The 22097-nt window shown below is 65.0% G+C and overlaps 1 protein-coding gene across 8 annotated transcripts in view; it reads right to left on the minus strand.

Moving 5' to 3' along the window:
* Nucleotides 1–10103: 10103 nt before the first annotated feature.
* TP73 (tumor protein p73) overlaps nt 10104–22097 on the minus strand; it is a 62742-nt gene continuing 50748 nt past the window's right edge. For 6 of the 8 annotated variants that reach the window (XM_032360972.1, XM_032360970.1, XM_032360968.1 and 3 more), the window contains exons 5-14: nt 19034–19220; nt 18744–18859; nt 17188–17297; nt 16679–16821; nt 16336–16424; nt 15719–15843; nt 15192–15340; nt 14760–14898; nt 14405–14498; nt 12994–13332 (exon numbers count right to left, since the gene is read on the minus strand). In XM_032360972.1, the coding sequence (XP_032216863.1) occupies nt 12994–13332; nt 14405–14498; nt 14760–14898; nt 15192–15340; nt 15719–15843; nt 16336–16424; nt 16679–16821; nt 17188–17297; nt 18744–18859; nt 19034–19220 (1491 nt within the window). Of the gene's footprint in view, nt 13333–14404; nt 14499–14759; nt 14899–15191; nt 15341–15718; nt 15844–16335; nt 16425–16678; nt 16822–17187; nt 17298–18743; nt 18860–19033; nt 19221–22097 lie in introns of all 8 variants that reach the window. The other 2 variants (XM_032360973.1, XM_032360966.1) reach the window with 1 other exon arrangement.

Below are 22097 nucleotides of genomic sequence, written 5' to 3' on the forward strand. Positions count from 1 at the left end.
TTCCTAATAAGGTCATGTTCATGGATATTGGGGTTAGGACTTCAACACGTGAATTTTGGGGAGACACAATTCAACCCTGGGGCGGGGGTATGGGGTAGTTGGGTGACACGTGATGTAAGGAGACAGGGTGTCCCCTGCACCTGGTGGACCCCTGAACTCTAGCTCTGGAATGAACAATACACTGTATGTCAGTCAGGCTCTCCAGACCGGATTCCGCAGCCTCAGGGCGCCGCAAACCCGCCAGGGGCATAACAGGCGCTTGAAAACCGCGGGGCTGAACGATGCACCACTTCTGGCTTCACGGACCCGGAAGAGAAACGCAGTAAACGCGGAGGGCGCTCCAGCTTCTTCCCATACTTGATTCCGTAAACTGTCAGGGCCGGTGCCAGTGCCCGCCTCGTGGGTACTGGGGACAGCGCGGTGACGTGTGACCTGCAGAACTTAGTCCGTCCGCGGACATTGGCTTTACCTTCCTTGTGACTCCGCCGTGACCCAGGACGGCCTCCTGAGTCCCCGGAAGGAGGCCAGATCCCGAGCGGGCCCCAGCTTAGCCGGTACCGGATCCCGAGCGGGCCGCGGCTTAGCCGGTACCGGACCCCGAGCGGACCGCGGCTTAGCCGGTACCGGATCCCGAGCGGACCGCGGCTTAGCCGGTACCGGATCCCGAGCGGACCGCGGCTTAGCCGGTACCGGATCCCGAGCGGGTCCCGGCTTAGCCGGTACCGGATCCCGAGCGGGCCGCGGCTTAGCCGGTACCGGATCCCGAGCGGGCCGCGGCTTAGCCGGTACCGGATCCCGAGCGGGCCGCGGCTTAGCCGGTACCGGATCCCGAGCGGGCCGCGGCTTAGCCGGTACCGGATCCCGAGCGGGCCGCGGCTTAGCCGGTACCGGACCCCGAGCGGACCGCGGCTTAGCCGGTACCGGATCCCGAGCGGGCCGCGGCTTAGCCGGTACCGGACCCCGAGCGGACCGCGGCTTAGCCGGTACCGGACCCCGAGCGGGCCGCGGCTTAGCCGGTACCGGACCCCGAGCGGGCCGCGGCTTAGCCGGTACCGGACCCCGAGCGGACCGCGGCTTAGCCGGTACCGGATCCCGAGCGGACCGCGGCTTAGCCGGTACCGGATCCCGAGCGGGCCGCGGCTTAGCCGGTACCCGCCCGTCCTTGAGCAGGGCCCGGCGTCGTGCTAAGACGACGGGCCTCAGCGGCGCGAAGGAAGGCGCTGCGTGTCCAGGGAGGTCGTGGCACGGACAGGGGCTCGCTCAGTTTCCAGGGGCGGTCGTTGCACCTTCTGTTTTCCCCGCCCCTCAGCAGGAGCCCCGCCCCTAACCCCCCGAGGCCCCGCCCCTCGCCCCGACCCAGCCCTTGTCAGAAGCGCTCCAGCTCCGCCCCGCTTCGACCACCCCCGCAGGCCCCGCCTACAGTCCCGCCCCTCGCCCAGAACCAATCCCTTCTTAGAAGGGCCCCGGCTCCGCCCCGCGCCCATAGCCCCGCCCCTCAGCTGGAGCCCAGCTCCCCAGCCCCGCCTCTACACCCGCCCCTCGCCCAGAACGAAGCCCTTCCGGCCCCGCCCCGCTCCGACCGCGCCCCAAGGCCCCGCCTAAACCCCGCCCCTCCAAGAGCCACTCCGGCCTCGCCCCGCGCCCAGAGCCACGCCCACGCAGGACCCGGCGCCCTACCGCCCCCGCGCTTCCGGTTCCGGGTCGGGGCGGGGTCGCGCATCCGCGGGGCAGCGGCGGGGGGCGGTGCGCGCCTGGGCCTCAGCCTCCGCGCGCTCCCGGGACGGCGCCGGCCTGCGGACCCTGCCCTCCCGCCGCCCCCGCGCCGTGGGCTCCTGGCCGCGCGGCCGTGGTCCCGGCTCCCGGAGGGAACGGCCGCCGGCCCCTGCGGCGACCCGACGCGCCCGCTCGCCCGGCGGTGTCCGCGGAGCCCCGGCGTCGGCCGTCCGTGGGCCGCGGCGGGCGTGGGGCGAGCCGGCGGCGCGGGGCCGTGGCCCGGGGAGGCGGGGGCCGGGGTCCGCGGGCCGCGGTGGACGGCGGTCTGCGGGCGGGCGGGGCCGGGGTCGGGGGAAGGACAGACGGACAGTCAGACGAGCAGATGCGCGGAGGCCGCGGCCCCGGCCGCCAGGCAGCGAGGGGAGCGGGGGCGGGGGCTGGAGAGGCGCGGGGCGCGCACGTGGCCGCGCCGCGTGGGGCCGGGTCCGCCGCGGGCCGCGCGTGGAGGGGGCGCCCGCCGGACCGAGGGGACCCCGCGGGGCTTGTTCCGGGGGTAGCCGCGCGGCGCAGCCGGCAGGAGGGCAGGGAGCGGGTGGTCGGGGCTAGCGGCGGTCGGAGGGCTGCGCGCGGACGCCGCGGGTCGTGCTCCGAGCGCCCTGACCGGCGCCCGCGGCGTGCGTGGACGGCGGCCGCTGTGCTGCGCTGCCCCGCGGGTCCGAGCGCCGCCCTGGGGGAGCCGCCCTGGGGGGGGCCGGGCGGGGCGGAGGCGGGAGACGCGGGGTGGGGGCGGGGCAAGTGGCCGCGGAGTTGGATTGGGGTGTCCGGAATGGAGAGCTTAGGAGGCCTGCTGAGTTCCTCAGGCCCTGCCGCGTCCGTCGCCCGGCGGAGTGGGACCTGAGCCCTTCTCAGGTAGCCGTGGCCGGCAGCGGAGCCGGACCCTGGGAGCCGGCGGCGTTCGGGACGCGCGGCCGCAGCGGTCCGGCAGGATGGCGGGCGCCCCCCGGTGCTGTCAGGTGCAGCCCGGCCAGCGCGGGAGCAGGGCCGGCCCTCCCAGCCTGTCCCGTCGCGGGGCCTGGCTGCCAGGTGTGACGGCGCCTGTCCACCGGTGACTGTCCCCCGGAGCCGGAACTGCTCGGGAGATCGGATCCCAGTTACCCCCTTAGGAGGGTGTGATCCCAACCTGACACACAGCCCATCCTGAAAATGTCCCGCTGGATGGTGTACAGTAGGGCTGTTTGCCGCCTGAGCACGTCCATGAATGTAGAAGTTGGCGCGTTTCTGGACAGCTGGCAAAGCGGAGATTGTGGACTGCTCTGATGCTCCCTGCACGCCCTTGACCGCGAGCTTCCCCGGGCTTCACTGAAGCCCAGCGCACGCGGAATGAACACCCTTGCTCCAGAGCCACACACGGACAAGGGCCCGAGCTCCACGCCTTTCTGTGAACTGAACAACCTGTCTGGCCAGGCCCCTCCCCTGTCCCCAAGACCCCCTCGGGTCCCCTGCCGGTTCAGACCCAAGGGTGACGGCTGTCGGCTGCGGAAGGAGCTCAGCAGATTGTTACTGACCGTCTGCTGGGCGCGTGGCATGCTGGGCTGCCCTGCCCTGTGCTTCCGCAGAGGCCGGCGGCAGGTTAACCGGGGCCAGTCGTTTGCCTTGAGGGCAGACACTGGGATGCTGCCGAGGTGACCGTCAGAAATCCATCCCGCGTTGCTCGGATCAGCTTCCCTACTTTGTCAGCAGCACTGCACCCGGATATCTGGGGTGTCCAGTAAGGGCGCGAGGCCTCCGGCTCGTTTCCCCGTTGCTGGGGCTGCTCTGGATCGTTGGCCTCACGGTGCGCAGCCGGCACTGCGACGGAGATCGCTCTGAGTCCCTACATCAGGGGAGAACGGACGCCCTCACCGTAGGGTCACCGCCCGGCTCTGCATTTACTGTGGTCTTCGCGGATTTTCTTCTTTACTGTTCTGTACTCGTCCGTGTCTAGATCTCCTGCACGTCTTGTCAGATGTTTTTGGAGCCATTGGAACTGTACTTTGGTGGAGATTGATAAAGAGAAACCTCGCCGAAATGCAGTCCCACACCCTACTGCTCCCCCACACGGATACTGAGTTACTGCCCCCCAGGAAGAAGGAGGGTCTCCTCGCGCCCCCACCCCCAAAGCCCAGCCAGTGAGAGACCGTCACCGAGCAGACCCTGAGCTCCCAGTTTGCTACAGTGGACCCTTCCTTTAGCACAGCCCTCCCAGCTCCCCATTCCCCTATAAAGTGTACCTCTCTTCTGTTCCCAGACCTGCCGGTGGTTTCCCCATCACATGCTTGTCCCAGGTGGCTGTTCCAGAAGCCCATCTTTTTTTTTTTGTTTGTTTGTTTTTTTCAATTCACGACAGAGTGAGAGACGGAACACAAGCCATGGGGGAGCTGGAGAGGGAGAAGCAGGCTCCCCACTGAGCAGGGAGCCCGATGCAGGGCTCGATTCCTGGAGCCCGGGATCATGACCCAAGTCAGAGGCAGAGGCTTAACAACGGAGCCACCCGGGCACCCCTAAAAACCTATCCTTTGCCGGTAAAAGCAGCTGGCCATTTTAGTTTTACAGTTAACACTTTTTAAATTTTCTTTTTTCATTGTTTCATTGCTAGTGTATAAAAATCTGATTGATTTTCGTGTAAGAAATCGTATTCTACGACGTCACTAAATCCCCATGTTCTGTTGATTCACTGTAGGGACGACTTTCTTCTTTCTTCCTAGCTGGTTTGCTTTTCCTTTTCTTGTCTCGTGGCGCTGGCAGGGACCTGCCCTGTGATGTGGAGTTGGCATGTGAAGAGCCTCGTGTTGTGCCCGGCAGGGTGGCGGCCTTGGTCGTGGACGAGAAGGCAGTTCGCCTTCTGTTCCTACTTCACTGAGCGTCTTTGTGATGAGTGGATGTTGAGTTTTATCAAATGCATTTTCTGCCTCAGTTCAGACGAACGAATACCCAGTCAGCCTTGCCTTCGCCCAGAAGCGCGCTTGATTGTGCTGTATTACCCTTTTTATACATTGTTGGGTTCCATTTGCTGAATTCCTGGTGAGAATGTTTCCGTGTTGATGAGAGGGTTCTCTGTAGCTTCTGCATGGCGTCTTCACGTGGTTTGGGTTTCAGGGTAATGTTTGCCTCACCGGGTAAGCTGGGCGTGTTCCCCACCCCCAGCCCCTCCGGCTTCCTGGACCTGATGATCGGGCACTAATTTCTAAGCACATCAAAAGCCATCTTGAGCTCCGTAGGGTGAGTGGACACAAACCTGTAACACCCGTTTGCCGGTGCTCGCGTCCGACGGTGGCCGTGAGGTCACCAACTTTTATCTGAAGCGGACTTCTTCAGTACTCCGTAAGAGAGGCTTGGGCGCTTAAGTCATAGCCTTTTTACTCAGAAACTGGGCTGACCATTACTTATGGGAAGGAATTCTGCAAACACTCCGGGGCCGTTTCTGAAGGACACACAGAGTGCTGCTCCCAGAGGGCCACCTCACCTCGGGACTGACCTCTTGGCCAGTCAGGTACAGGAAGGCTTAATGACAGAAGGAGCCACAGTGCTTCTCGAGGTGGGGTGTCCTTTGAGATCTAAGATTTTTCTGCAAACATTTCCTAACTCCGCATTTATGTTTTGGTGATCTGAGAATATTAGACCTTATTTGGTCATCTGTAGGGGCCGCATAGACTCAGGCCACTCCCCTGGGGTCCTGCCCCGGCCTGGCCACTTGGAGCCGTGGGACCCCGCCGTGTTACAGAGGTGGGAGCTCCTGCTGGTTTGCAGCGCCGCGTTCAGAGTCCGTGCTCGGTCACAAATGGCCGTCTTGTCACAGCTCCTGACCGCCGGGCGAGCACTCGGCCTTCAGTCCTGTGGTGTGATTCCAGGGACCGAAGGGTGGCGTCCGCCGGCATCGACACATGGACTCTGATCGGCCTGACGTTGTGCTGTGAGGGGAACACCTGTGGCGGTGGGAACGGAGAAGGCGGAGTGGGGGCGCGGGCCAGAGTCCTCAGCTGGTGGCCCTGGGAACTCCTCTCGGGGACACCAGCAGCTGGGAGGCGTTCTCTCCGCGGGGCTGCTCATTGCCACAGAGTGTCAAGTGCGCGTGTTCTGCGTTTAGCGATATTGCGATTTTTGGATTTGGTTTTACAAGTTAGTTTTGGTTTAATAGTTACGTGAGGAATTAATACCTGCTTTTATGTTATGTAGGTTATATTCAGAATAGTTGAAGTCAGTGCTGGAAACGCAGGAAGTTTTTGCCTTCAGAAGGTGTTTGCATGTTACTCAAGTTTGAGAAATACCGATAGAGATCCCATCTGCCCTGACAGACTTGGAGGTGGATGTATTTTTCTGGGCCTTGTGCTGTCCTGTTAAAGGCACGTGCCCGACCCCTTTTGTCTCCAGGCATAAGGCTCTGAGCGCCAGCTGCCAGGCCTGAGGGTGGTCCGTGACCGTAGAGAAAAACACGGTTGGGATTTCCAGGCCGATCTGTACCCCGTGCTGTGAGTTGCGGGTGTGCCGGCGATTTTCAGGGAAGGGAAGTTCTGCGGGAGACCTGCTTTGGACGGGCGGACCGCTGTCCTGCTCGGGTGGCGCTGGCGGTGGCCAGCCTTCAGTCTGCGGATGCTACCCCAGCAGCCTCCTAGTGACTTTTGTTTTCAAGGACATACAACGATGTCTCATACTCAGGGTACTTTTTTCCAAAAAGCTACCCTGCAGTCTCGAAATGATCTCTCATTTCCAGAAGCGAGAGTTCACTGGCTTTTTCTGTCCGAGTGTTTTATGTTCTGAAGACGCCTGCTGGCAGCGGGGTCTCGAGGGGCGGGCGCCGCTCAGGCTTCAGGCTCAGTCCAGCCGGGTTCTGCCCCTCAATGGCTTTGTGACGTTGGGCCCAGCCTCTCCGAACTGCTTCTGCTTTCTCTGAGACTCAGGGAGTGTGGGTCCCATTACTGTGTCTTGACCAAACGGCTCCTAGTTCCTAGTTCCGCAGGAACGGGCTGGGCCTGGGGTGTTTACTGAGGGATAAAACAGAATGGCCTTTGCACTGCTGAGCTTAGGATCTGGGAAGAGGGATGGCTGCCGAGCAGGTGAACAGCCAGATACCTAATTACAAAACTGACACGTGCCTGAGGCGTTAGCATCCAGACGACAGCGTGGCGGGCCACTGTCCTGCTTGCAGCGAGCCGCGTGGCTGCTGGCCTTGGAACTTACCAGCTTTGGGTGGGCATGGAGGGGTGTGGTCCCCAAGAGACTCTGATGCAGGATTTGGCCCCGGGGCTTGGCAGACCAGATGTGCTTCTCACTGTGGTGCAGGGGGCAGGGACCAGGGCAAGCCCAGGCTCGGTTCCCTCCCAGGCGCTCTGAGCCAGCTCCGCAGTTCTCACCGGAGCAGACCCGCCGGGCGTGCCTTGGGGAAGGTCCATCGGCTCTGCCTTCAGCGGTCTGTGCCCAGCAGCTTCCTGGATCTCCTGAGGAAGTCAGATGAGGACCCCCATCGTGGGCGTGCACCTCACTTCCCTTCTGGCCAGAGGGCCCTGCAGTGATGCTCCGGTAACAACCCCCAGGCTGGCTGCCGGCGTTGGCAGCGTTGGCTCACCTGTGACATGTGACATGGATGTCATCAGCTCGCCGCTGGGAGAAGTCCCTCCAGACACAGCGTTTGCCCTGGGGAGCGCCCTCTGTGCAGGTCAGACCGCGGTGTTTCCCCCCCAAGAGCTGGGGGTCCGTTCAGGACGCCCCCCCCCCCCCCCCCCCCCAGTTTGAGGAGCAAGTAAAGGAATGTGAAACTCGGATCAGAAAGTCTGAGGAGTTCTGACGATGACGGGGGCCGTATCGAATCTCTCCGCTCTGACGAAGGCTAAGAGGCGTCACACAGAAACGTGTGTTCAGTGGACTTTCAGATTCAGTATTTTAATACGCTCTGCTCTCACGCCTCCTCAGTGACAGGCCCTTTTCTACTCTCTGAGTCGCAAAGCTGAATGTCGGGGAGGGAATCCCAGCCAGGCAGGGCACGCGCAGAGCAGCGGGTCACCTGTCAGCAGCAGGGGCGGGTGAGGACGGGCGCACCCTGGCCAGCGGAAGAGAACCAAAGCAGCGGGCGGCTCATCTGCTGCCATTGCGGGCTCCTCCCTGGAGCTTTGCCCTCGCCCTCTGCTTTGCCTGGACGCGTCTGTCCTAGGCTCTGCTGTCCTGCTGGGGGTTTCCTCGGATGTCATCCCGCAGGTCTCTTGCTGACCTGACTTAGTGCTCTGCTCCACTCATGCCTGCCTTGCGTGCTTAGCACCTGGCCCTGCCTCGGTGCAGCGCCGACTGTAGCTCACTGCACACACACGGTGCCTTCTCAGTGTTCGCACATTCCGGTCGGGTCTGGCCACCGCGTCCTCAGGTGCACGGTTCTCTGGGCACCTTCCAGACCCCCTGGGCGTCTCCGGCTGGGGTGCTGGCCTCTCCCCGCTCTCTTAGACCCCGGCCAGGCCCCGCTGGGAGGGGTACCGAGAGCTCTTCGGTCACGGTCTCAGAACCTTTCAAGGTTGGGGAAGTTCACAGGAGGAACTTGGATATGTGTGAGGGAGGCGCTTCCGGCAGGAGCCCCTGCAGCGTGGGGCCCGGGGCTCAGGGCAGGATTGGCTGGGTGGGCTCTGCAGGGGCAGCTGAAGCTGTCTCGGGGGGAGGCGCAGAGCTGGAGGTGGCTGGGCACACTGCAAGCTAAAGGTCACATGCAAGAAGCAGGCTGCAGGGTTCCCTGGGTGTCTGGCGCAGTTGTAGCGCAGCGGTGCTTAGAACCAGGCAGTCCTCTGGAAGCATCTGCGCAGGAGGCAGGCGTGGGAGGGCACCTTTCCTCCAGGTCCAGGAGATGTCCCGGCGCGCCGTCAAAGCCCGTCTTCTTCTTGCCGGCGTGCAGACTTGGTCCTCGGAGGTTGGGGGGTTGAGGAGTGGACGCCCTTCTCCTCCGGGGCCAGGGAACGTGCCGCCAGGCCTCCTCCTCCTCTTGGCACTGCGTGCCGGTCGCCGGGACGCACGCCTTGTCGAGTAGCCAGTGTCCTTTTACCCGGATCATCGTTTTTGCCTCATGCAGTGGACACGGGAGAGACGTTTTTATATATCTGTAGTGACTAACTGTGGTGTTCTTATCCTACTTTAAAAAAATGTTTCTGAACAAAGATACGGAAGCACCTTGTGCTGCAAGCGTTACCGTGTTTGTTCCTCAGACGCTACCTTTCCTCGTTTCCCATCCAGTCCAGAGGTGTCAGTGGGCTTGTCGCTGGGGTTCCCGTCCCAGTGATGGGGTGAGGGCATGGTCCGCTCAGCCCTCCACAGTGGGCCTGGGATAGACAACAGCTGTGGGAACGGGATGAGCAGGTTTGGCTCAGAGGAGCCTGCGTGAATCAATGGGCCCAACCAGAAAGGTGGGGCTGGGGCCCCGGTTGGTACACCTAACCCCTCCCGGCCCCTCCTGGCCCCCCCACTTCTCCAGACCCCTCTTGACCCCGCTCCCCGGCCTCTCCAGACCCCTCCTGGCCCTTCCTGGCCCCTCCTGGCCTCTGCTGGCACCCCCTGGCTTCTCCAGACCCCTCCTGGCCCCTCCTGACCTCTCTGGGCCTGCCCGCCTGTGGGGTCCCTGTGGAGCTCTCCCTGCCTCCATGAGTGCCAGAGAGTGTGGGGATGGGCCCCCGCAGGTTGAGCGGACTCACGAGGCCTAGTTTGCTGGGGCATCACCCCGTCTCCTACAGCCCGGAAGGGCAGGAAGCTAAGAACCGGGAGAAGGCAAGGGAAGCCCGGCCCGCGCGGCTCCGGCCCGAGGGGCAGACGGAAGCTCTCCAAGTTTTGCAGAGAAGCGTGAACCTGCCGGGCTCCAGGCAGCGGGGGGGCTGTTAGAGGCCTGCCCGCACGCGCGTGAGCTTTCCGAAGTCGAGACCTCCGGCCGCCCCGTGGATGAGGGGTCGTGAGGCCGAGGCCGAAGTCAGGCCGGTGAGGTCAGGCAGCTTTTGCGTCGACAGAACCCCGTGTGGGCGCCCGGGTCTCTCTTGGGACCAGGCAGCCTGAGCTTGCGGCTCTGCGGTACCCACGGCCTCCCGCCACCGGAAACCCCGGAGCTGCCCAGAGGGGCTGCTGCAGGCCACAGCCCCCCCCCCCCCCCCCCCCCCCCCCGCGGGAAGCCACTGGCGCATGCGTGCTGTTCTCTTCTGAGTGACTCAGAGACCGCCTTCGGAATGTGCTCTTTATTATGTTACAAAAACAAAATTTCCCACAAAACACAGCTAAAAAAATAACACATTTTCCCAAGATTACATTACCAAAAAAAGTTAATATCATTGGAGTAGATCCATTAATACTGCCTGAAGGAGCATCAATTACATTAAAAAATGGGTGGTATTTGTTTTGTTTTGTTTTGTAACCTTAGAGCATTAAAGTGCTTTACCCTATGGAAACAGAGAGGTGGCCGTCTGCATTTGAGACCTGTCCCTGATCCATGCATGCGGGGGGCCTGGGCCATGGAAATGACCGCTCCCCTGTGCCCCAGCCCTGGCGACGAACTTCACACGTAGCCAAGCCTGGGGGAGCCGTGAGGGGCGCAGGCCCCCCGGCCACAGCGTGCTCTCTGGCCCGAGCCCAGGCCGGCCAGAGTCCGTGTGGGCGCGCGGCCCACCTCCCTCTCCAGGCCACTTCCCAGCCAGAGTGTCCCTCCTGCCCCTTCGCCCCTGGAAACCCCCCCGTCAAGGCTTATTCTTGGTCTTCGAGTTCTGCAGACCCGGAGTTTCAGACCCGCGCGGTATTGCTCCCGACCGTTGGCACCGTCTCCTCGGTAGGCCCGATTCTTACTCAACTGATTCTCGTGCCTTGTGCCCCCAAAGGTGCTCACTCGGCAGCACGGACGGCGTGTGCGGCCTGGGGCTCCGCGGGAGGATGACCTCCTCCCTCCCCTCGTGATGTTCGGGCTCCGCCTGCCGCACACCAGCCCTTTCCTGGGCGCCCGGTGGCGCCCCTATGGCATTTCCTGCCGGACTTGGGCCCACAGGAGCGCCTCGGAGACAAAGCCAGCGGAGCCCTGGGCCTGCCCCCTCCAGCCGGGTTCCAGCCAGGTTTGCAGACCGACCCCAGCGGGTTGGTGGAACAAGGGGGCACCGCTGGGGAGCCCCAGGGTGTGGCCACAGGAGCACTTGCCAGACCCCAGCCCAGCCTTGACGCCCAAGGCAAGAGCACGACAGTGTATTTCTTTCCCGGTCTCGCGGTTGTGGGGAGGCATGACATGAGAAAGCGGTGGCAGGGGCAGCCGCACACAGCCCCCAGCAGCCCTGAGTCCGCGGCCCGTGACCGTGGTCCTCTAGTGCAGTGCACACCGCCCTGGGGAGACGGCAGAGCCCCATGTGCACAGGGCACCCCTGGGCTAGGGAGCAGAGTCTGCTGCACGTTGGAACAAGCAGGTTCTGTTGCCCTGGTTGGCCCCGGCTGAGGGTCAGAGCCTCCTGGTGCGCGGACAGCCCTGGAAGCTGGTCTCTCGAGGGCACGGTGCGGGGCGGGGGTGGACGGCATCACCCCAGACGCAGCCGCTCACATCCGCACAAACGATGCTTTTGGTCAGTGTAGACTGGCCACAGGAACGGACACGGCTTTCCAAGGCGAAGTCCTGGTCTGGAGGTGGCCCCCAGGGTGGGCTCGGGGTGGGGCTGGCCCGGGTTCTCTTCTGGGGCTCCCTTCCCCTGCTGGCCGGGCTCTGAACCACCACGCAGCAAGGAACACACCCCCTCCTCCCAGGGCAGACCCGAGAGAGGGGAGCTGGCGCTTTCCCACCACTCCTGGTCCCGTGCGGAGCGGGACGGAGCTGGAATCCCGGACGCCCGTGAACACGCGGCCTGAAGAGAAAGGCGCCTCCCGCGGGGCTCAGGGCAGCAAGAACACACCTAAAGGGAGCGAGGGCTGCGTGTCCACTTTCCCCGGCCTGGAGGCTTGCCTGCCACCGTGGGGCGTCGGCGGGGACCCGCGGAAGGAGGGGCTCACCCATGTTCTGCAGGCGCGGCAGGGGCGGCTGAGCTTGGGAACAGCCACACACTGGCTTTTCTCCTGCCTGCTGGAACAAGGCGGCATCTCTGTGGCCGCATGTCCTTCCGCAGACACGGTGCTCGGTCTATCCTGTGCTGGCTACAAAGGCTCATGAGGTTCCTTGCAAATGAAAATGGCCCCACACCGCCCCCAGCCCCCAGTCTGCTGCCCCCGGGGGTCCTTGTGAAGGCCTACAGCCCCACTGCCTGCCTCAGGACCACCCCTAGGAGGACAGGAGGGCCCTCCCCAATCGGGGCTTCCTCGAGCCCCACAACGGGTGCACCTTCCTGCCGACTGCTCCCTCCGCCTGGGAACGGTTCTCCCCGCGGCCCTGAGAAAGGTGACCCACTGCCCTGCCCCCCGTTTGCCAGGGCGGCCAACAGAGCGGAGCTGTCCCATGTGGAGAGCTTCGCAGCCACACGGCAGGTGGACCCAGCCCACCCCTCCACCGCCCCACCGCCCCGTCCAGCGTCGGAGCGAGAAGCTACCCTCGCCTGGCTTGCTCTCTGTTCTAGCACAGCTTGTTTGTACAGACCTGGGGAGCCAGGAATGTAGGGTGAACTTTGCAGGGAATATTAAGGATGAAAGCAAAAAATAAAATGAAAGCTGACCCACCAAGTACAAAGAGAATCATTTTATCAAATATGGACAATTTCCAGTAGTCCGACGAGCATGCTGTCCGCCGAAGGGAGGCGGCTGTGGCCAGTGGTGTTGGCGTGGGTGTTGGCTGGTGGCCACTGACCAGAAGGGTCCTTGCCTCCCGGGAGGGACCGTGGCAAACGCACTGGCCCCTGGGACCCTCCAGTCCGGCAGAGGGCCCAGCCTCGGGCAGAGACAGGGTCTGAAGCATCGACCCAAAATAAACACGTTTTAGATACAATCCTGGAGCCACTCAAAAGACATCGAAAAATACTTTGGCAGTCCGTCAGCAGAGGCGATCCTCGTGTCCTGAAGGATCCCGCTGGGAAGCCGCGGAGCCCTAAGGAGGACGAGGCCCATGGTGGGTGACGCCGGCCTTCGGGAGCACCCAGAGCACAGGTCCCGGCCCTGGCACATCACGCCCGCTGTCCAGGGTGCTGCGAGGTGGGCCTCGCCTTTTCCTGCGGGCCCCGCCTCCACAGGCGGTCTTGGACAAAAGCAAGAGGAGACCAAGCCAGGCTTCCCGGGCAGTCCAGGCCAGGGCCACCGCCCGCCCTGCACTGTGCCCTCGGCGCCCGCTCTCCTGCGGAGCTCTGCTCCTCAGTGAATCTCGCTCTCCGTGAACTCCTCTTTGATGGACTGTTTTCGGGACTTGCAGTCTGGGAGGTCAAAGCCAAAGTCGGCCCACTCATCTGGCCCTGCGCCCCCGCCCGGGCCCCCGCGGTTGGGGATGGTGATGGTGTGGCGCACGCGGAAGTGCACGGCCTCCATGACCCGCTGCCTCTGCAGCTCCCCGGAGCTGCCGATGGAGATGGTGGAGGCATTGCTGCTGGAGCGGATCAGCTGCTGGGCGCCGCAGTCGTGGCTCTGCTTCAGGTCCTGCAGGCCCCTCCAGATGGTCATGCGGTACTGGTCCGGGATCTTCAGGGCACCGAGGTCCTGCGGGAGCCGCGGGCCACTGTTAATGGCCCCGGCTCAGGAGTCCCCCGCCCCCCAGCAGTGGACTGCGCCGGGCAGAAATGGCGCAGCCAGTGCCACACGCACGAGGCCCAGGCCGTCCGTAACCATAACCCCGGAGAGCTGAGAAGGGGCATGTGCGTGTAGGGGTGACATCGCTCCTGGGCTCCTGGGTTCTGTGGACCGGCTGAGCGCCTCCGCAGCAGGCCCTGTAAGGGCCAGAGCAGACCACCCAGCCCCTGCGCCCTCCCCGCCAAGCCGGGTCCGGAACTAGCCCGGGCAGGAATGGGTGGGGATGGGAGGGGGAGGGCTTTCACCCAAGCTACAGGCCCGCAGCCCTGGGTGGGGCTCCGAGCCCCTGCTGGCCGGAAGCCCCCTGGGATCTGAGGCTCCCGAGGCTTGAGCTTCCCTTGGCTAACCACACATTCCAGCTCAAGACAGCCCTAGGCTGCGAGCAAGTGGCGTCTTTCACAGTTCAGGAGGGACTCCCTGGCATTCCTAGTGTTCTTGTCCCACCCAGAGGTCGGCCATGGTCCTTTGCTTCTAGCCTGGCACCGTCTGAACCCAGGACCCACCGTGGTTGTGGGCGCACAGCAAGGACTGTCTTGCTTTCTGTGGGCCTCAGTTTCTCCCCGTGTAAGTGGCACTCAGCTACACCAGCTCCGAGACCCTTCTGGCTTTGGCAACTCTCTGTGCTTTGGGAACAGCCTGTCCCCCAAATCATAGGCAGCTGGGCCGCTGCCTATGAGGGCGGCTTCGCAGCCACACGAGCCACGCCCTGCCAGGGGCCCGGGGAGGGAGAGTGGGGGCCCCATCCAGCCACCGCCTGCGCAGCTGACCTCGCCCCCGCCTCAAAGGCTGACTCACTAGGAAGCCAGACGTGAGAGAGGAGGTCGGGCTTGGTCTCAGAAGAGGTGTTTTCCTGGATTTCCCCGCCTCCCCTCCCTTGGTGAGAGCAGGAAACCGGGCGCTGGGAGCAAGCAGAGGACGGCCGGGCCCTGGGCGGGGCGCCGGGCTCCGGCCTGTGGGCTCCGGCCTGCGCGCGGGCTCCTACCTCAACGGTGAGGTTCTGCAGGTGGTAGACGCTCTGCAGGCCCTGTGACGTGAAGTATTCGATGCAGTTCGGACACCCCAGTCCCGTCAGGAAGCTGCGGGGAGACGGCCGTGTGGACCGGCTCTAACTTGCAAGCACACGCTCGGCTGTGGGGTCTGGCGCCCCGCCTGCCCTCGGCCGCCCCACGAGCCCCTGGGTTTCATGCTCTCTCCCAAGCCCCTGTTGGGTGCTCCCTCCCGGGCCCTCCCCGGCCGCTGTCTGGGCTCCAGCTGGCGCAGCGGATGGGCACGAGGACAGGCAGGAGGGGGGCTGAGGTCCGTGGCCCCGTGGCAGGACCCGGCAGCAGCCCACGTACCTGACCAGACTGGGGTCAGCGTGGTAGGGGGGTGGTGGGGTGCAGTGGGACCCCGAGACCATGGACTGGGCACTGTGGCTGCCGTTCATCTCGCCGCCGGCCGGCAGGGTGTGGCCGTGGTTGGTGAGGATCCCAGGGCCTAGGCAGGTGGCAGTGGGGACTGTCAGGGCCCGTCGGGTCGGGCCTCCCTGGCTCTGCACGGCTGGGAAGAGCGCACAGTACGGACCTCCCCCGTGGAGAGTGGAGAATGGACAGAGGGACTGTCCCGGCTGTGCCTCCCGCCCGTGGACAGCAGCTGCCGGTGTGAGGCAGCCACCGATGGCCCCGAGCTGGGCGGCCCTGTCCGCAGCCGGACCCTCGCTCTGTGCCTTCCCAGCCTGCTCCGGGCCCCGCCCTGCCCGAGCCACGCACTCACGCACCCCAGGTGCTCACCCATGGGCCCCAGGTTGGGTCCGGCCGCTGAGCCGTGCGGGGGCGGCTGGCCCACCAGCTGGTTGACGGAGGGCAGCTTGTTGACGCCCCCGTGCGCTTTGCTCATGGGTGACAGGACAGGCCCGTAGGGCGCCGGCTGCAGGTGGCTCCTGCTCAGACAGAGACGGCGCCTGGTCATTTCCCTGAGACGCCCGGGTGCTGGGCGCCCCCTCCTCACCCGCGTTCCCACCCAGACCTGGGCCGGACGGCCCCCGCCTGCCCTCCAGAGCAGCGAAGGGTGAGCCGGCCCTGCCGCGGGAACCAGCCGGTGGGGCTGCCGTGCTGAGCCCCCTCCCCACCGCCTCCCAGTCAGTGGACACTTAGGAGGCCCCCGTGGGAGGCCCAGACAGTGTGGTGCACAGAAGGCTCCCTGGAGGAGGGGGCACCAGGTGGGGGCCCCGGGGTATGAAGGTGTGGGGGGTGGGAGGATGGGCTCGTCGCCCTTCCTGCCCCGTCAGCAGGGCGGGGGCGGGGCGGGGCGCACTCACGGCCGCTGCAGGAGCTGCTGCTGCTGCTGCCGGTACGCGTCCACCAGCTGCTGCGGCACCAGCTCCATCAGCTCCAGGCTCTCTTTAACCTTCATCAGGATCTCGAAGTTCTCCCGGCCCCGCACCTGAGCACAGACGGGGACCCTCGGCACAGGTGCCTGCGGGGTCGCGGGGGCCTTTCACCGAGCCCCCTAGCGTGCTGCGGCCCGGGAAGCCCCCGTTCCCCAGGAGCAGCCCGGTGAGCGCCCACCGTGCCCCCCTCCCCGTCCCCGGGGCTCTGCACACTCAGGGTGCCGGGCGGGCACGCACCAGGGAGGGAGCTGGGAGAACCCGGGGCCTATTGTGGAATCAGCGTCACATCACAGAAGAACCGTCCCGGCAGAGCTCGTGTTGCTCTGACCCACGCGGCGGCCATTTAAAGTGGGGTCACAGATACCGTGATCCCTGACGCACTGTCCCCTGGAGGGGTCTGCGCCCCCCACCCCCTGTCAGCAGGACTTCTCATGTGTGGGCAGGGTAGCCCGCAGAGTCGCTGCCTCGGAGCTGCTTCCCCGGGCGCCCCGTCCACTGCCTGCAGAGCCCCGGGTCTCAGCCCTGAGGACGCCAGGGCCACTCACGTGCATGTAGTACACGTCCTCGTCCCCCTGCCTCCTCTTCTTCACGTTGGGGCCCAGGGCAGGGACGGCAGGGGGGCTCTGTTTGAAGGCTGCAAGGGAGGCAGGCCACACGCAGGTCAGGCCCGCAGGATACCCGCCACCCGGTGCGAGCTGACCCTCACGTGCGTGTGACCGTGGACGGGCCCCGAGACCAGTAACCCATTCGAGAGGGGCCGACCCAGGGTGGGGTCGTGCCGGATGGAGCTGGAGCCAGGGCACCCCGTGGCTCGCACCCCGAGGCTGTCCCGCTCTGTCTGACAGCCGGGGCGGCCCCCGCGCCCCCACGCCCCCGCCCGGGCCTCACCGCGCTTGCCGGCGGCGCCGTTCTTGGCAGCGCTCTCGCTCAGGGCCTGCTGCTCCCGGAAGTGGTCCTCGTCAGCCTTGCGGTCTCGGCCAGGACAGGCGCAGATGCGGCCCTCGAAGGACCGGCGGCCCAGCACCTGTCCACTGGCGGGGGGCCAGGCGGGGGGCACAGCCAGGACCATGAGCCTCGGGGGCCTGCCTCCAGCCCTTCCAGCCTTGCTCACCCTCCCCGGCCACCTCATCCAGGGGGCTCTCGATGAGCCGGTGAGGGGACGCCTGAGCTCCTGGCTGCTCTGAGACACCAGGTCCCCTGCCATCCTCCCGAAGCCCAGCTCCTGCTCAGGGAGCCCTTGTGGCCCGGGGTGGGGCTGGGGGGGTCCGCCCCTCCTTAAACTCACCTCCAGGGCCAGCGCCATCCCTTTCCATGCCCTGGATTCAGGTGCAGCCCCCAGCAGCACTGCCCCAAGCCCCCGCTCCAGCCGCCCTCGCCCACGTGCCCAGCAGACTCACTCCCGGGTCTCCAGCGTGATGATGATGAGGATGGGCCGCCGGTTCATGCCCCCCACACAGCTGCTGTTGCACATGAAGTTGTACAAGATGGTCGTGAATTCTGTCCCCACCTGCACACAAGAGCAGGGCGGGGGGCCAGGGCCAGGCTGTCGGCGTGCGGGCCCCAGACCACACCGGCGGGGGCTCCTGGGCTGGGTCCTGACTGGGGTGGCACGGGGTGGAGGTGGTCCCTGCCCTGTGGTCCTCTGCCCACCCTCCTGCCTGCATCGACCTCCTGTCCTACCTCCGTCCGCCCCCCACTCATCCACCCACCCGTCCACCGTCGGTCCACCCACCCGTCCAACCCACTCACCTGCACGCACTCGTCCACCGCCATCCGTCCGTCCATCCGTCTGTCCAAATCACCCACTCCCACCATCCGCCCACCTACTCGTCCACCATCCAGACCATCCGTGCATCCCCCCACCCGCCCGTCCGTCCGTCCACCCATGCAGTGCACAGAGCGCCATGCGCCACGCAGGCTCCCGGCACAGAGCCCTGCGGTCTGGTTGCTCCAGCATCTCCCATAACACAGACTGGAGGTCAAGCCCTGGAGGCTGGGTGTGGGCAGCAGGTGCACAGGTTTCTGTGGGCACAAGTGTGTGTTCTGCTTGCTGTGGCTCTCCTGGGCAGAAGGGAGCACGGCCCTGCTCTGGCAGAGGGACGGACCAGAGCCATCCGAGTGGACCCCCATCTCCAGCTCTTGCGCCGTTTCCCAGGGAGTTGCGGACAGCCGAGGCATGTACCCAGGACTTTTGACCCCTGGGCATCCCAGGACCACAAAATGGGCAGTTGTCATGGTCTCCCTGGGTCAGAAGAGAAAACTCAGCCGCTGGGTCGGCAAACCTGGCCTTTCACGGAACTGCTGGCACACGGCAGCCACCAGGGGGCGGGAGAGCCCCGCTTTCCTGGGGGCTCCGGCCCATGGGAGTGGGGACGGCGGGTGGGGGCCCTGGGGGGTCCAGTACAGGGATGAGGTTTGAGCGTGGTCTGGGGGCCAGAGCCAGGCAGAAGAACGGTGGGGGTCCCGGTGCCCACTCACCCTGGGGAACACGGTGCACAGGCCGGAGGGCTGTGACCCAGCCCCCCCCCATCCTATCCCCCACCCCTACTTGACTCCACCACCAGCTTTTCACTGCAGCCAGACCCTCACAGGAGCCCCCAGACCTGCTGCTGCCTTCAGGTCACAGCAGAGCCCCGGGCAGGGGTGGGGGGCTCTCCACCCCACCCACCTCCCACTCTGGCCTCACCCCTTCCCTCCAGACCCTGCCTGCACCCTACCCATCTCTCTCCCACAGCCAGAGAGGGTCCGAGGGGGCCCCACCTAGACCTGCGCACGAGTGGTCAGAAATGGGTACTGGGTGCCGGGGCGGTGGGTGAGGGCAAGGAACCGCTCCCTGGCAGGACTGGAGACGCTGGGGCCACTGGGCAGGCTGACGGAGGAGACGGAGGGGACGTGACTGCTCTCTGACCGCCGGGCCCCAGCCCCCGTGCCGGCTGCAGGGGCCCCGGCCTACCTGCGGGGGCTCGTAAGGAACCATGACGCTCTGTCTGCCCGTGACGGGGTCGTCCACGTACTGGGAGAGGCTGTTGCCTTCCACGCGGATGAGGTGGCTGGCCGGAGCAGACTGTCCTGCCGGGAGGGGACAGCGCTTCAGAGGGGTGCCCGGCTGGGGTCTGGGGAGAGGAAACGGGGGGCCCGCACTGCCCGCCACTGCTGCCTCCAGCCGGGGGCCGAGGCCAGCCCTCCCCTGGTCCGGGTGCCCGGCGCATCCCAGCCGCTGGGCACCGGGGCTGGAGATCTCACCCTCGTTGAAGTCCCGTCCGAGCTCATGGTTGGGGCAGCGCTTCACGACCTCGGTCACGTGCTCCGCCTTCTTGTAGACGGGCATGGCGCGGATGATGGTGCCCGGGGGCGGCGGGCTGGACACCTTGATCTGGATGGGGCAGGTCTTGGCGATCTGGCAGTAGAGCTTCTTCAGCAGCGGGGAGTACTGGTGGGGGTGGGGGGCAGGGCTCAGGCCCAGCCCCAGCTCAGCGCCCCCAGTCCACAGCCCCGACCCCGGTCCTCCGGCGACCCGCCGGCCCCTTCGCTGAATGCCTCCAGCCATCCTTCCTCCAAGGGCCTCCTCCGGGCACCCCTCACCCACCTGCTGGCACCTGGCCGGCCGGGGTGCAGGGGGCGCAGTGGGGCTTCCTGTCTGGATCTCTCTGGCTGGAGAGGTTAGCACCACTGCGTCCCTCTTAGGGGCGAGGACGGTAAAGGCCGGGAAGCGAGGAGCTGCTGGGGAGTGGGGGCTGGGAGGCGGGTCTGCCGTGCCAAGCCCGGCTCGCCCCACGGTCAACCTCCAGCCCCCAGACCGCAGGGGTTTGAAGGAGGGAATCTGCAGCATTACGTTTGTTTTTAAAAACCCAGACTTAGGCTTTTCTGGCATTTTGATGAAAAACGTGTGTGAGACAGGCTGGGTGCCCCTGTGCCCCGAAGCTTCAGGAAGGAACTGCCTAGAGCAGCGTGTCAGCGGTTGAGCTCTGCAGCTCAGCAGGGGCCACTGGTGTGGGGGCCTCTGACCTCAGAGCTCCAGTCCCTGCCACTCTGGATCCTTTTCCAGGGAGGAGCAGCGCCCAGGGGACCACATCCCCCACCTGAGGACCCTGGCCAGCTCTCGTGAGTTCAAAGATGACCCTGATGGTGGTCACAGGGTGCCCACGGGTTTCCAAGCAGACTGGCTTCTGGGGACCCATCCAGGCTGCTCATGCCTCCTTCCCGGAGGCACGTGCTCCTATTCTGACTCGCAGGACACTTCCTGTTCCTGCCCCTTAATCCCCACGCCCCCCACAAAGCTCCAGCGACCCGGAGTTGCCCATCACACCCCACCGCAGTACAGCCAGGGAAAGTGTACTGAACCAGGAGACAGTGCTGCACAGAGGCTTCCGGCTGGGGTCTGCCACCACCATGTGCTGCATCGCAGCCGACTGGGACCATGGACCGGGGCTTAGAGTTTACGGCGGGACCTGTACCCACCACGGTGTAGTCCGGGCAGCACAGGCTGGGTGCCGGAGCTGCTGGGCAGAGGCAGGGCTGGTCTAAGCCCCCAAGGAAGCTGGGGGCCCTGACACCCTCAATCCTGCAAAGGTAAGACCCCCACTGGCCACCAGAGCTCCCTCTCCGGTCATCAAGGGACACTGTGGCCCCTCAGGGACTCATACCCTTAGCAGCTCCCAAGTATACAAAAGACAAGCGGTGGCAAACGCAGGGCGATGAGGCTGACCCACAGCCTGAGACCAGGGGGACTCCAGGGCCCTCAAAGCCCTGGGCCCCACAGTGGGAGCCATCCCTCCCCTGACGAGTTGGCCAGGGCTCCCTCCCGGAAACACTCACCCACCCCCAGAGTGGAGTCCAAGGGGACACGGGGGGACACGTGGGCTGAGGTCTCCCTAATGGCATCCTTGGGGTGCTGGGCCCTGTTCAACTTTCCTGTGGTGCTGAATTCAGTACGTGCCCTTCCCGCCCCCATCACGGATGGGAACTGGATGCCCCTGGTGCCCCACTCACTGGGGTCCCCCGAGCCCAGTGCAGCCTGCCACCCTATATCTGAATACCTGAGACCCCACCTCTGGGAGGAAGCAGAGTCCCCAGACCTATTTCGAATGCAGGAAAGAATGATTCCACACAGCCCTGTAAGGCGGAAGGGTGAGGCACGGCTGGGAAAGCGGAAAACAGGGCTGCCTAAGGGTGGGCTTGGGGGGCCACAAGAGGAGTGGGGGGCCGCCTGCTTGTTGTTGTGGGGGTCAGCCCTGCTTCCCAGGGGTGCCCACTGACCTCTAGTATCCCCATCACTCCCCAAAGCACCAGGATGGGCCATAAGCTTGGCACCCTGCCCAAAAACTGTGTCCAGAACAGCCCAGCCCAACCCAAAGCAACACTGGGTGCCAGTCAGTTCACACCAGCTCTGGTCCATCCCCAAGCGAAGCTTCAGAACGGGTCCCTGACCCTCACACAACGTTCAGGTAGTGTCCGGCAGGGAACTGCCTGGCAAGCATCGTGGAGGCAGGAGAGCACTCACCCAGGGAACTTTCCTGGTGGAGGAGGGCCCCACAGGCAACCCCGAGCCTCAGCTGGATGGCAGGGACCTTCCTGAGCACGACGGATGACACGGTGAAGCCCGCAAGCGCTGTGGCGGGCTCCTGCCTGCCAGGCCCTTCGACTCTCTAGGGAAGATGGGCTGAGCACTCCTTCCAGCTGCAGAGGATCCAGACTTACTGGAGGCACCTGGAGACCACGCGGCCTGGTACTGGCCGGACTCAGCTAGTGGCTAGTGGGTCCGAGCCCTTCTGAGGCAGCTGTGGATTCCCGGGGGCATCCCTGTCCCCTGAAGGGTCAGCAGGGACCCCAGCAGGGCCCACGGAGGTGTTCCGTGAGGGGTGACCTGGGGCTGCAGGGGGCATACAGAGGACCCTCAGAGAGGGTCCTGCTTCATCCCTGAGTGGGGGCTGAGTGGGCAGACGCACTGAGGAAAGGCCTGGCCTGGGAGGGGGACAGGTCATAGTCACAGGTGAGCAGAGGGAGAATGGCCTTTGAGGTCCCGCTCTCGTGCTTGGCCGCTGGGACGCTGTAAACCGGTAGACCAACCTCCCCAGGCTTTGGTGGGGCGTTGACTGACCACGCGTAATACCCATGGATTCCTCTGTGCCCTGATCATTGCCACGGGAGAGGGTCCCTGGCCCCTCTGCGAGCAGTTCTGAGAGTGCCCCCAGGGGCGTGCAGACCCTGCAGTCCCCTCCCCGGAGCGACCACCCAGCGGCCCCCGTCAGTCAGTCACCGACCTCCTGCTCCCTCCGCAGCTGCCCCGAAGGGGTCTGTAGACCCCACA

Source organism: Mustela erminea, chromosome 10 (genome assembly GCF_009829155.1).
Source record: "Mustela erminea isolate mMusErm1 chromosome 10, mMusErm1.Pri, whole genome shotgun sequence".
In the NCBI taxonomy this organism is placed as follows: domain Eukaryota; kingdom Metazoa; phylum Chordata; class Mammalia; order Carnivora; family Mustelidae; genus Mustela; species Mustela erminea.